The 14,900-nt window shown below is 40.1% G+C and overlaps 1 protein-coding gene across 1 annotated transcript in view; it reads left to right on the top strand.

The window, feature by feature from the left end:
- Positions 1 to 11,245, top strand: part of NKAIN3 (sodium/potassium transporting ATPase interacting 3) — a 617,710-nt gene extending 606,465 nt beyond the window's left edge. Inside the window, exon 6 of the mRNA XM_036907519.2 lies at positions 8,403 to 11,245. Coding sequence (XP_036763414.1) covers positions 8,403 to 8,416 — 14 coding nt within the window. The 3' untranslated portion in view covers positions 8,417 to 11,245. The remainder of the gene's footprint in view (positions 1 to 8,402) is intronic.
- The last annotated feature ends 3,655 nt before the right edge of the window (positions 11,246 to 14,900 follow it).

Here is a 14,900-nt window from a genome sequence, read left to right as displayed (position 1 = left end):
CCGAAGTCCTACTAGTAAGTGGTGGGACTGCGATCTTTCCTGGCTGATGAAGTGTCACCATGCCTGACATTGTGGATTTGCTCAGATGACCTTCCTAGTCTTTCAGCCCAACGTGCTGTAATTCCACGGGGGTAGAGGAAATCATGGAAAATAGTCACTGGTGTAAGAAACACATATGAAAACCTCCATCTGCAGTGGCCCCTACCCAGACCTCCAAGCCCCACCCAGCCTCTTTGGGGACTGAAGCCCTGAGAAGCCTGCTCTGGCTCCTCTGCCTCCCCAGATTAATTTTATCCTGGCAGAATGATCTAAAGGAAACAAAGCTCACAGGTTATACATAGCAGCACTCTCTGCCTGCTGCATGATAGATGTTTAAATAAATGTTGGTTTCTTAAAGCAAATCCAGTTTGGGAAAACATTCACCCTCCATAGCACTCCAGAACTAAGCAGTCACCACCTCACTACTCTTGGTGCTGTGTGCACTCCAAAAGTTGGTGTTTGTGGATTTGGGGAACTTGGCAGGGATTATGACAATAGTCAAGATGATCAGGGCTTTGGAAATGAGAAAACAGCTGAAACAATGCCTAGTGGTGACAAGGGGGTCTTAAGTGTGTGTGTGTGTTATGTAATAAGGTGGTGAATGATTTCTTTCCTCTTCACAGTGAAAAAAAATCCAGCAGAGAAAGTGCAAAATGTGCAAAATGTTAGATGTAAGAAAGATCTTTCTGTTAAGGAAAGTTATTAAAAACTGTAACTGGTTGATGTTGACAATGGAATCTCCTTTCTTGAATGACACCTGGGTATCCACATATCTCAAAGACTATTCTCTGGCCTGGCCCAGAGGCAAGTGACTTCCATCTATGCTCCTTAATGTCCCTTCCATCTCAATTTATCAGGAACATGTGAAACATCCTTGTAAGAAAACCTAAAAGGCTCTGATAACTCCACTCCTTTCTCAAAGAGTTTTCTCAACTATCCTGTTCACTGCTGACCTTTTACCTCTTTTTAGCTGAATGTAGCATGAACTACAGGCTGCAGGGAGCAATAGACCAAGTGGCTACTTGGACAGGTTATGCATATTACTACGTTAGAGAAACATGAAAAAGCCTTTCAGCCAGGAAGGTAGCAGGAATCTGAAAGATCAAACTAAACCTGAATTAAAATTGTCATGCATGAAACAATTTACAGGCTCAGTATGTGCACTCCCCGCCAGTGTGCAGGTACTGCTAAATTTATCTAGTGGGCAGGAATCCACCTGTTTGATTTCCTTTAATGAGACCTTTATAGGGGCTTCTGTTGCACCCAGCTCAGGGATGACACATTACCATCCAGCAACAGGTTGGAGAAAAAGCCAATTTTCTATATCAGTCTTAGAGAGGGGAGTGAATGCTGGTTTTTGCTTTCATTAATTCTCTTTAATCTGTATGGAATACAAACTAGCTTTTATGAGGAAGCCACTTTATTAAGAGGATCAGGAGAATCCTTAGCATATTCTTACCCAGGCATATACATGTGGAAGGTAGCCTTCAACTCTGGCTGGGTTACTACTAGACAGTCCCTGCACAGGAAACACTGAAGATTTGTACAGGAAGCCTCCATTCTTGTGTTCGAGTGTGTCATTGCTTGTAACCATAACATGTACCTTTCTGGTGGCCACAGTCAAATTGTTTGTGAGTGTGTGTGTTGGGGGTGATGTGATGGGGGGTGGTTCACGTATAGATTTGATCTTTCATGCTTTGTGTTTTTTTAAAGTAATGATATCAAACTATCAAAACCTACTGATTAAATTGATTCCCTTCCATTTGCAATTATTTATTGATTACTTACCATGTACACACTAAGCTCTGTTTTGAGTGCTGGAGATATAAAGATGAGTAATACTTGAGCTTTCTCCTCCAGCAGTCAATAATCTAGGAGAGGAAACCTATATTGAAATAAGTAGATAGAGAACAATATCCCCAAGGTAATTTTTTTGCAGAAGAGGGAACCATTACTTTTCATTTGGGGTTGGTGGTAAGGGGTGGGTTGAGCTGAGAGCTGACTTTGGAAAAACAAGGACTAGTTTATCAAAAGCAGCAGAAGAAAATGGGTGTCCCCTGAATGGAAGCTGATTTGTCAGCCATTCTACAATAGATGAAGCTGAAGTTTGTGATTATCCAACCTGATGTTCACCATAGTTCCACATAAACTGAGCCAACCTGAGGGAACAGATGTTAAGCCAAGCAGGATGGCTTTTGATGGGTGCGGGTGGGATGCCCTGAGATCCTCAGCAGACATTGCTTTGCCATCTAAACAACATCCACCCCTCTTTATGCATAAAGCTATAGAGATGTTTCCAGTGGTTGTTGTCTGAGTCTGGCTGGGGTATATGTGACACACGGGTCAGGAGCAGCCTGTGCTGAGGGCCATCGTCTTGCCACAGTCGCCAGAGAGGGGGTTGTAACTCCCAACGTAAGTACCACCTGGATCTCCGCCAGGATGTCCTTCATTGCTGCTACGCACACTGGTACCACCTTTCACAAGGGGAAAAAGGTAGGCTCTTGTTATTAGATCAGTGATGACTTTGAAGAGGACACGACCACAGTGGCTGATCGTGGTGGCAGCAGTACCACCAAGGGGAGAGGGCAAACCAAAGCAGATTTACCTCTCAGGGGACAAACAGCATGCACCCACACAGCGATGAAAGGGGTATGCTTTCAGGGACCGTCATAGTGAGCGACTAAATTACTTTAAAATTTGTCAAAATCATCAAAATGGTTAGCTACTAGAGGGTGGGAAAATGAAGCTCCATGTAGCAGTAATTCTTCACATAAAAATAACTAGAGCAAGGCAGTTAATCAAAGCAGGACAGCAGTGGAATTTCAGAACTGAGCTCCACAGTCCAGGTGGACAGATCGACGATGTTAGCGGTTTCCGTGAGGAAGTTGCCCTGGGGCGGCAGTTAAGAAAGACTTGATGAAAAAAGCTTCCCCACCACTTTCAGACAATCTTTTTCCAAGATTTTCAAATGAGAACTTGACTTTTCTTTGATATCTTGATTTGACTGCCTTTGCTACAAGCTAATTTTACTTCACAAAAATTTTTACATGCCATGTGGCTGTTGCTGATTGAGTGTCTGCTGTTGGAACTAAGTTCTAGAAGACAGAGGAGGCTAACCCCATTCCCGGCTGGCACTGCAGTCAGCCTGTCCTCCCACAGCCAGTCCTCTGCCTCCCAGAGGCCAGGCTCAGAGGAATTCTAGCTCCGATGCCAGGCTGCTGGATAGGGCCTGAGGTGGCCCCATCCATCTGCTCTTTCTTAAGAACAGCTTTTGTATCAGTCTCCCTGTGAATTGGGCCCAGGCCATTTTGCATTTACATTGCCAAGATTAAGAACAAATTAGGAGGTCAAATCATACGTGTGTGCATGTGTGTGTGTGTAGGAGGTGGGGAAGGGAGAATGGTGAAAATGATGTGCTTTCAAACCATGGTTTAAAAAGCAGGAACCACCAGCAATGTATTAGTCAACTGAAGCTGGAGGGACCTGGAGTCTACAACCTGCATGAACCCTGTCCTCCTCCATTTCTGACCAAGCAGCTAAAGACTAATGGAATGATAACTCTCTCTTTACCCTGTTTTCATTTGTCCGTGACTGGCTTCCACACTTTCCCATTTATCCATCTATGCTGTGTGTCCCCCTGTGGTACGCAGAGCAAGGTGTCTGCAATCTGCTCATAGACATTGCTGCTCATTTTCCCGCTGTAAAGTGCAGAGCTCTGCTGCCTGCGGGCTTCTATCAGTCCCTGGAAGTGGGGGGCACTTACAGAGGCATTAATTCCCCTGGGCTGTCTTGAGAGTGTAGAACACTCCAGCAGCAGTACACTCAGCACCTCTTAGCTGCCCCAAAAGAGAACCAGGCTCCCCTACCTGCCTGCCTTACTTAGCACAAAAGGGGCAGCTCTTAGGGCTGATTGCCCTCCCTGGCTTTGGAGCGCTCTCCCCTTGTCACTGATGTTAGTAAGTTTTTGATCCATCATAGGAAATGATTATACCATTTGAGGGACTAGGTAAGAACACACTCTAATGTGTAGCCAGTTGACCATTTAGCAATGAAATGGCTGTGTTCATGTGCCTCACACAGTTCAGGCTCGTCACTATCCTAGTCACTTCACGCGTTACTGTCCTTGCTAGGAAGGACTGATGCTGCTGTCAGTGTGGCCAGCATCATGCAAGAGGGTCTGCCATGACACGTGCACTATGCCTCAGGGGACACAGAGACCTTCTCTTTTGACCTGTGACCTCACTCATTGCCCCAGAACCTGTGGAGCCCGGTTCTCATACTGCCTCCTGAAGTATGTAAAGCCTTTTCCAAAATGAGGAAGCTCTGAAAGGTGCCCTCCAGAGAAGCCATCAGTTCCTGTTTTTCCCAGAACTCTCAGGATTTTCTCACTACCTGACATTGCTATCCATGACAAAGAAAGAGATATATCCAGTGGTGTGGAGACACAGAGCATCTGCCCCCCAAAGTAATCAACGTTAGTAAAAATAATTTTATTTTTCCAAGAGAAAATATCCTCCTGATTTTAAAATTAAAGGCCATGAAAATCAACCAAATTTTATGTTAAATACATATTTTTTCATTTTATATTCACATCAAAAAATATTTATAACCCCATGTTATGACAGGCTATCAGAAGAAAAAAACAAAGGAAAAATTATATAATACTCAGATGAAGGTGCACACATACACAAACACACAGACACAAGTGGTGCAGAGAGACTTAGACAAGCAACAGAAGAAGTAATGAGAAGCCTATCAGAGGACAACTTTGAAATACCATCATATTACTTGATTTCATTCTTCCATCTACAAATATTTGCAAAAAATAATAGGAATAAAATAGGATTGTTACTACCTATCACCAGATCTCCCACATGTACTCATCCAGCCAAGTTTGCAGATGTGGTTAAAACAGACCCTCTGATGCAGGGAGGTTGCATGGGGAAAGTCAAGAGCAGCCCAGCCTACCCCTCTCTACCTGTAGCATTCCACCAAGCTGTATATAGTGTCCATCTGCTGAAATAAGAAAAGAGACATTCATGCAGTGATTTAAAACAAACCAAAAAAAAAAAAACTGTCTCCTTTCTAACTGGAAAAAAAAAGGTGCAGTTAATCTTAGGCACTTGTAAAGGCAGTAATGGATGTGCAGCGAGCCTGTCTGTGCATCTGGTAGCTCCTCTTGCTTTGTTTTTCCTTACCAGTATTCTGCCTTACGATTCTTCTGTGATGGTTACACTCCCTCACAAGCACACCCGTGGTTGTGAAAATAATATGGAAAAAAACAGAACAATCCTCAGTTGTTAATGTACTAGATTTGTGTTATGCCTTTTAAACAGTTCTAGTTTCCACCTGACACAGAATAATCAGGAAACGTATAAAAACTCAGAAGTGAAATAAAAAATTTTATCAGTTAAAAAAGAGATATAATCTTAAGGATCTCAAAACTCAGACTGTTCTACCCAGACTCATTGATCAATCACAGCATCATTGAAGGAGTGACACTTGCAGATTATGTGTCTCCTGATATGATGCAATAGAAAGACACAGCTCCACCTATGAAATATCATGCCACAAAATCAAGCCTGATCTTGGGCAGAAAGTACAGAAAAATACAAGAATATTCAGAATTAATTAGATCTCACCACAAGAAAGCAATCAGCCAAATCCAGAATGCAGAAGATAGTATAGGGAAAAACTGTAAAAGAGTAGGGGGACAGTTACTGATTAAGAGATTAAGAGATGTGCTAGTCAATACAGTGTGTCTATTGCACTTAGATTCTGATTTCAACATGTCATCTGTAATGAGATGTTTCAGACAACTGGGGAAATGTGAATATGGACTGAATAGTAAATGATGTTAAGAAATGCTTGTCTATTTTGAGAAATATGCTAGTGAATAGGTTAATAAAAAGAAATTCTTATCAGTTGAGTAAGGTTTCTCATCCTCAGTGCTATTAACTCTGGGCCAGATAATTCTTTGTAGTGAAGGCTGTCCTATGTATGTGGGATATTAATTAGCAGCATCTTTGGGCTCTACTCACTAAATGCCAGTAGCACTCCCACCCTGCCGAATTGTGATGCTGACTGGTAAATGTCCCCTGGTTAAAAGTCACTAAGTTAGAGGTGCATAGAGAAGAGTTGATGAATGACTTGCATAATGTCTAGGATTTGCTTTTAAGTACTCTAGCCAAGAAAAGAAATTGTGGTGGATAGGTGAAGCTTCCCTAGCATAGTTTTTATTTTAGTTGAACTGGGTGGTGAGCACATAGGGATTCCTAAAACCATTCTTTCTACTTCTGTGTATGTTTGAGTTGTAAAAATCAACCTGCTAATAAAACTTAAGGTAGAGTTGCCAATAGACTTCCCTTTCAATGCCTCTTCTCAAAGTTGCTTCATTGTCTACTTTGAAAACTCCTCACAGACAGATTTCCCAATATCTGAAGTAGCATTTCCAGAACCTGACATCACGGGAGCAGGCTCAGCCTGCTTCACTGCTTTACCAATGCATGTGGTTAAAGCCCAAAACTAGAACATATAAGCTAGAAGCAGAGCTGACATTACAGTAAATGTGGTGGCAATCTAGAAATTCCTCCAAACCCCCACTGTTGCTACCACTACAAAGAAAAGCACCTTCCTCTACTGCTTTATCCCCATTCTAGAAGAGGCTTGCCTGTTGGATGGACAAATGAACTTCAGGATATTGAATCTTCCTTCTACCTAAAATGTTGTATAGAACTATAAAAATTTCACATCACGATTTCATCCCTTTGTCTTTTCAGTTTAAGTCCCTGTTAAACTACAGAGGAGTAAAAGGGGCAGACACATGGGTCATGTCTCTCAAAATGTAAAGAAGTAGAAGAGTGGAGAAAACACAAGAGGAAGACAGGGAGAACTAAAGGCCTCCATCCCCTGAGGGGTGCAGGAGGGAGCAGGATTCACAGGCGGAGGAGGGGTTGCCAGGTGGTACAAATGGAAAATCCATCCCGAGTCATAGAGACAGTCACTGAACTAAGTTAATGGAAGAGAATTGCTAGTTGGAGATACGGAGTAAGTGCAACACATGTTGAGATGCTGCTGGTATGATGCTAACAATTTAGTCAAAGGGAGAAAACATACCTGAGTGAAATAATCAGAGCACAGTTAGTTGCAAAGATGAATGCCATCCAGCTCCACGGGGCACAGCTGGTACCATCAGAGCTACTACAGATAGGATTAGACAGTGGTGTGGCTGAGGTAGAAGCAGAAGTCTTCACAGAGGAGAGGAAATTTCAACTGAACCTCAATGATGAATAGGATTTGGATCAGCTAAAATTTTTCTCATGAAAGAAACAATGACAGCAAAACGATTCACAAACATTTAAGTGCCAACTATGTGGCAGACACTGTGTTGAGGATGGTATTGTATGAAGATACATGAGCCAGAACTCTCACCTTCCAAAAGCCTCGTATAGAATAAGGAATGCACAGAGTCTTTGTCAAACATGTGGAGACAGGAGTGACTGGAGATGGGAGTGTGAATTCTGAAGAAACAAAGCCAATAGGATGTATGTGTGGAGAAAGAGAGAGAAATTAAGAAATTGGCTCATGTAATTATGGGGGTCAGCAAGTCTGAAATCTGCAGGGGAAGCTGGCAGACTGGAGACCCAGGGAGGAGGTTATGTGACAGTCTCGAGTCTGAAGGCAGTCTGGAGGCAAAGTTGCTTCTTCCCAGGGGCCTCAATCTATGCTCTTAAGGCCTTCAACTGATTAAGTAAGGCCCATCCACATTATGTAGGATAATCTGTTTCAGTCTACTGTCTATTGATTTAACTGTTAATCAAACATAAAAAATACCTTCACAGTAACATTTGGATTGGTGTTTGACCAAATATCTTGGTACTATGGTCTAGCCAAGTTGGTACATGAAATGAATCATTTCAGAATGGAATATAAGTTAAGAGACATAGACTGATGGCTAGGTGGTGAGAAAACCAGACTAGGATGATTCTTGAACAGTCAACCAACAGAATGCTGTAGGAAGAATAGGCTAAGGATGTACTTAGTAGTTTGGAGATATACCCTGTCACCTTTATCCCAAGGCAATCAAAGGCAATCTTTTCACATTATTCCCCAACTGCTGCATGGTTGACACGTCTCTCCCAGGATACCAAGCCTATACTCTGATCTGTGTACCTGATCACCATGCCCTCATATGAGAGCCAGGAAGCCCAGGTTTCTAGTTTTCCTGTTGCCACAGTCACCTATTAAGACAGTACAAGGCACACCCAAAAGCTATTTTGCATTTTCGAAAGCTTGGATGAATGGAAAGGAAATTTAGTTTTCAATTTTGTATTTTTTAAAGCAATTCATATTTTCTGTTTTAGGTCGAAATAAGTAATAACATCGACTCTGAAATATGGCTGCTGAACTTGACGTAGGAGGCAAACACCGCAGACAGCACCTCCCTACATCAATGCGTCTCACTGTTTTCCAGAGGAAGGACTACACCCCCCTGCTTTCCCATGAATCCCGGAAGTCTTCAGTCACAGCCTACATATTATTAGTATTGTTCACTAGATGAGTTGTAGGTGCTGGGGTGGGTATTTTTTTAATCACCTCTTCTTATATGAATACTTATAAATTGTTAAAAAATTGGTTTTTAATTTTTTAATAATATCTAATGTGAAGCATGCAAAATGAAAATTTCCATGAAAACCTGCTACAGTCAATGCTGAGAGAAACATCGGTTTATATCACTGAGGTGTTAAGTCAGTATTGCTGAGTGCTGCTGTTATCCTAGGCTTGATGGATTTTGCATTGGCAGACATTACCTGGGGTTATTAGACATGAACTTAGATGCTGTGACAGCTGAGAAATGGGTACAACAGTAGATCTGGCCTTCAGGCCAAGTAGAGATCATATTTCCAACCCTGCAAGATAAAACATGGAGTCCTCCTTTGTTCTTGACTTTCCAAAATCCAGAATAATATTGTCAATCTAAATTTTCAGATTCGTGCATATTATCTTGTTCTTTCTGTGTGTTCTGAAAAATATATATCAAGGGCATATGAAAGAGTGAAATGATTAGCAGAATACTTTTGCCCTTTGGAGGGAAGATGGTATCTCTGAGTTTCATATTTTCTACTCTTTATCCCAGTCCTGACACTGGTGATACATACAGTGTATGTATCACCTAAACATACAGCTTGTGGGCTTCTGGGACAGAAATCACAACCATAAATCTGCAACAAGGAACGTTGTTAAGAAATTCAAAAGGAGCATTAAAACAGGGTGCAAATCTCTATAAATATTTCTAAAAACAGTATTTGTATTTGTTCTACATCAACTTCTCTTTCTCCCACTCCATACCAAAAAACAAGAAAATGACATGGGAAACATAATTTTCCATGGAAAAAAGGATTGTTTTGAAAACACATCTCAGCTTTTTCTGTTCATGTCTTTCAATGACTATTTCGCATATCAAAATAAGTTTTGCAAACTTTATATACCAACCAAGTTGAGGCCTCCTGTAAAAGTGTGTACAGGTAGTTGTTAAGTTGGCCCATACATCTTTAAGAAGTCAGTCTATAAACCATCTAGAACTTTATGCAGATTTTTGTATGTGTGTAGAGGTTCCTTTTTTCTTCTTTTTTGGAGTTCATGTGTTTTATGAGTCTGCTAAGAATCAGAACTTATGCAGCAAAGTCTGCTTTGCTTCCTCCCACTTGATGACAAGCACTGTGGTCTCTCTGGAGGCCTGTTTGACTCACCTTATGCCCCCTCAGTCAACTGACACCCACTGGATCCCATCACTTTCATCTGCTGACTAAGCTCAAATTCAAAAGGAAGAGGAGCTAACAGGGACCTGGGAGATAGTAAAACCCAAGCCACCTTTGCACAGCTGAAGGGGCTGAAGCCTAGGGGAACTGGTGGATTTGTCCAGAGTTCTGCATGTAGACAGAGGACAAAGCAAGGAGATCCTACAGGGCAAAAGGAACTTGGGTTTCAGGTCCATCCATCACTGTGGCCTTGGACAGTGTTGGACATCTCGACCCTGGGAATTTCCTCATCTAGAGTAGAACTGCAATCTGTACCTCCCAGGGTAAAATGAAGATCAGATGACAATGTAGAGAATACTCTGTAAACTGTGAAGCACTCCGCAGTGATAATAACAGCTATCACTGTAATGTCTGAACAATGAGTTGGACCCTGTCTGGAGCTCTTGCTGTACACCCAAAAGCTGTGAAAAGACCACAGAAACACCAACCTCTTCTAAGTTTCCTAAAAAGTAGCTTGGAAAACTTGCCCATGTTTCAGCAATTAGAAATAATGCAGACTAAAAATTGCATTTCTAAAAAAAGAAAAACTCATATTCAAATTCCAAGATTAATACATATTAGTATTATTGGAGAAAGCTAATAGAATATACAAAACCTAGAAAATCAGTAAGGCAGAATAAAAGTAGTATTTAAATATTCAAAACTGCCATTTCATTACTTCCCCATGTACAAAGAAGAAGTTAACATTTCACAAAATAGTACCATACTAATTTTTGTTACTGTTTTACCTTCATATAAATTTATACATGCTTCTGAGATGCACTGCAGAGTCCTAGATCTTTTTTAACTGAGGGTAACAAATTTGAGGAGGAAATCCTTACATTAGTGATTTTTCTATGATATTCAATATAGGCAACTACTTAATATGGAATGTTTAAGTTTTTAATCTTTCATTTAAATAAGTTATAACGGTTTCAATCCCCAACCCCAGTAATCCATCATGATAATTTTAAAGTTCCACAAAATTTGACCCACATCAGAAACAAGTGAGATACACCTCCAACTCATTTCCTTCCCACTGTCTTCTCCCTGCCTCTCCTCTCCCTGGCTTCTCTTTAGAGGCTCTGCCTACTTATGACAGAGGGATGGAAAGAAGCACAGCACTGTGCAGTCACACTCAGCAGTCACCCTGTGACTTGGGTAACTCCAGCGCAGTACCATCACCACTCCTGCTCCTTAGGAGTGAGCATTTCCAGCTCTGGCAGCTTCTGCCTCCTGTTTTAGGGAATCTACTCTGCCCTGTGCCTCATACAGAAAGGTTTTCAACAAAAGTGAACTCTATCTCCGTTCTTGCCAAATCTTGGCTCTTCTATATGCAAGTGTGTGGCTGGTCAGAGTGAGGGAAGATGAATGCATCTCTTAGCCTGTACCAGTTTCCAGAATCTCAGCATCCTGTTTCCAGAATCTCAGCATCCTAATAGATAGTGTAGCTCCAGGGTCAAGTAGTTTTCTGAGAAGTAACCCTGGGAAAGCTGAAGATCGGACATCCACTGCACATTAGCCACTAGTGCTGACTGGAGTGTACAAGGGGAACTTAAATCCAATGTTTTTTTTGTTCCTCTTTGAACCATTGTGTCTTGTAAATCTTGGCCAACCCTGCCCCAGCTCGTCTTCTGTCTTTCATAGATGACCTACCTTTTCTTAAGTCTTCTGCTGACATTGTGTGGAGCCATAGTCAGCTGGGATGTTTTTCCACTTACCTTCTATTTATTTCAGCTTCCAGTCATGTTTCAAAACAGCGGAAGTCAAGCAGGGGAGTTACAGGATGCAGGGTTTAGAGAATTCCCAGAAACAGAATATGTCTTGCCCGTGAAACAGTCTACATCAGAGAAATCTCAAACATCTCTTGGGAAAAGCACTAAGCTAGTCCATTCCCAAGTATCTTAGCATTTTACCTGCCATGTAATGTGAGGGTTGTGTCCATATGTCCATACCACTCCAAATCTGAAGGGCTATTTGCTCATTTGTTTTGAAGATAACTTGATGTCTTGCCTAGAAAGACACTGACTTCTTTCTTTTTTCTTTTAGAAAAATAAGTCCCACTATTTTCTGTAGACCTAAATAAGGGAAGTGGCCAGCTTCAAGGAGCTGGAGCTAACAAATGTAACAAGGCTGCCATCTGTCTCAATGAATGGGACACTCATGATTGAGAAGAGTTTGTCTTCATTAGAATCAGTTAAAATGTGCATTGCAAAGCTGAGGAAAACCATCAAGACTGTTAAATTGAAAAGCAGATAAAAACCGAAAATGCTCTTTGCAACCGTTGCAAATCAGCAAGGAATCTTGTCAAGAATAAACAGATCTTCATTTTAGACATACATATATAGAATATATAGTATCCTAAAGTACGGACTCACTATGGAGTCTGACTTATTACTTCTGAGTTACTTTAGTATGTAACTTGGGGAACTTTTATAGTTGATTAGAATTCAGATGTTCTAACTTGACATTTTGGCCCAAGGTAGTTAAGTAGTTCCTTTCAAGGTAAAAGTGAATTAAGTGGTAAAAAATACAAATAATTGATCTTGAAAACTTGAATATCTTTTTCTTCTTATGTCCTCCCCCTTTAAGAGTCATCTAAAACCTTTGCTGGATAGGAAATTTGTGCAAGTGTCTATAAATCCTGTTAAAATATTTGTGATCAATAGGCCCACAACTTAAGAATGTTATGTCCAAAAGTAGAACTGATAAAGAATATTACTGCTTATGTAACTGCACAGTGTGCAATGCAGAAAGGATAAGTATTAGGAGAATGTATTTCTTAATAAAGAACCCTCAAAAATCAGATTTCTACAAAAATTCACAATTTGTAACATCTATTTTTTCATCTTGATAAAATTTAATTTCTTTATTGAGGGTGAAGAAAAAATGCCATTTCTAGAAGGTGGAAAAAGTTTCTTAAATACTGAAGTGTGGAAAAATGTGATGATAGGTAAAAATGAATCACCTTCCTTAGACTTGCAGGCATTCAAAAGGCACAGAGATCATGTTAAATGATAAACATTTTAAAAACAAAATATTCAAAAAAATCCAAAATATGCTTTGGCTTGAACTTGAGAGTTAATTTATATACAAAGAAGAAAAAGAAAGAAGGTAAAAAGGAAGGAAAGGAGAAAAGAAAAGAAAGAAAAGGAGGAAGGAAAATGAAGGAAAGAAGGCTCTAAAATTGAAAGTCTACCTAATTTGAATTTGGACATGTCAATCCTTAAGTCAGAGTTGTTCTTCTTTGAGTGACTAAAAACAATGATCTATTTTAAATTTAGGACCTGCTTTTCCTTTCCTCTCCAGAGCTAAGTTTTTTAAAAGAGTTTAAAGAAACCAATGATATATCTGGTCATAGAACTTGCTTTGGGGGACAACCTTGTCAGTCTATATTATTTAGGAACAGGTCTATCTACAAGTGACAAAAACAAGGAATCTAACGGTGGCTTAAATAAGACAGAGGCCTATATCCTTTCATATTTCAAAGTTCTGGAGATAGTAAAGAGCTAGATTTGAGTTCCCTAGAGATGGAGCCCAGACTCACTCTCTATTGTTGCTTCATTAAGTGTCCTGCTATTCTCAAGATCATAACATAACTCAAGGTGGCTGCCAAAGTTCCAGCCATTGCTTTTGTATTCCAGCCAAAAAGGAAGAAAACAGACAGAGAAGGGTGCTATTTAAGGACATGTCTCAGAAATTGCACAAACTGTTTCCATTTATACCCCATTAGCCAAAACTGGGCCCACCCCAAATATAGATGCAAGGAAAGCTGGGAAGCATAGTCTTTATTCTTGGCCTTGTGCCTGTCTAAAAATTAAGGGCTTCATTTCTTAATACAAAAGGGAAATGTGTGGTAAAAATGCTTAGCAATCTCTGCCATACACTTCAAACTAGTTGGCATGATTTTTGAGGAATAATGTTTTCATTTACTTTAATTACAATACATTACAGAAAAAAATACATATATCTTTCAATACTGTGAGGAATTATTCATCCAGTCTGTGAAATGAGAATTTCTACCTCATCTTTCTGCCTTTCTTCTTAGGAAGAAAAATATAAATCTATAATGCAAGATCCTCTGTGTTTCCCATAATTCTGCAGAATATATTTTAACTTTCCTGCTCTGGAAATTGAGTTTAAAATTCAAGAGCCAATCTAATGTATTGCTTGATCTTCACTGTTCTGCTACAAAAATAAATTAATTCTTCTATGGTCATAGCTCTTCAACTATTTCATTTGGCAGCAATTTGTCTTCTGAATTGATTAGTAGTGTCATCATTTTCTTTTTATTCAGTTCAACAAATATGTAATAAACATTGGTGCTTAGGAAAGTGGGGCAGAACACATAAGTGGAATGCATATGATCCTTCCTTTTCTATTATTTTCTTTCAGTAAAATTTGGTTCTGTGTTTCTCTTCATCTGCTTTTCTTCCAGAACCAGTATCAATTAGAGTGGAATGAGTATTTTAAATTATTTGAGAATCTGTTTCTCTAAGAAAAAAAAGTAATAAGAGATATCATAAAGTTCTTTTATAATTAGATTTCACGGTACATTCCTCCCAGGCTCTTCAGTGCGTGTGTGTGTGTGTGTGTGAGAGAGAGAGAGAGAGAGAGAGAGAGAGAGAAGACAGAGACAGAGACAGAGACAGATATCTGCCAACTCCTTATTAAACAATATCCCAGGAAGTGATTTCAAACACTGAAAAGTGTTAGTTATATTCTCCTAACACCTTGTGCCTGCAAATATGGCAGCTGTTGCTGATGACAGAGATATCAGCACTTGACTTATTCATGTTGGCACACACACATCTACACACAAACTTCAACACTTAAGTATATCTTCTGCTAAATAATCATATTGTTAAAATGTTCCCTATGACCCCTTTCTCTAAATGATAAATAGTACAAGATTATTTTAGGGAGTGAAAGTTAAATGATATAAGTTTAGTTCAATGTGTTATTGCTCTGCAAGATCAAATTGTGGAGTGGAAGAGGACCTCAATGATTCATTTACTCAATATACAGAATAGGAGACTGAGGCTGGTCACTATGATGCCCTGT

The sequence above is a fragment of the Manis pentadactyla genome, chromosome 3 (assembly GCF_030020395.1).
Source record: "Manis pentadactyla isolate mManPen7 chromosome 3, mManPen7.hap1, whole genome shotgun sequence".
Taxonomy (NCBI): Eukaryota; Metazoa; Chordata; class Mammalia; order Pholidota; family Manidae; genus Manis; species Manis pentadactyla.
Note: the sequence above shows the minus strand (reverse complement) of the source record. Positions and strands in the feature narration are given on the sequence as shown.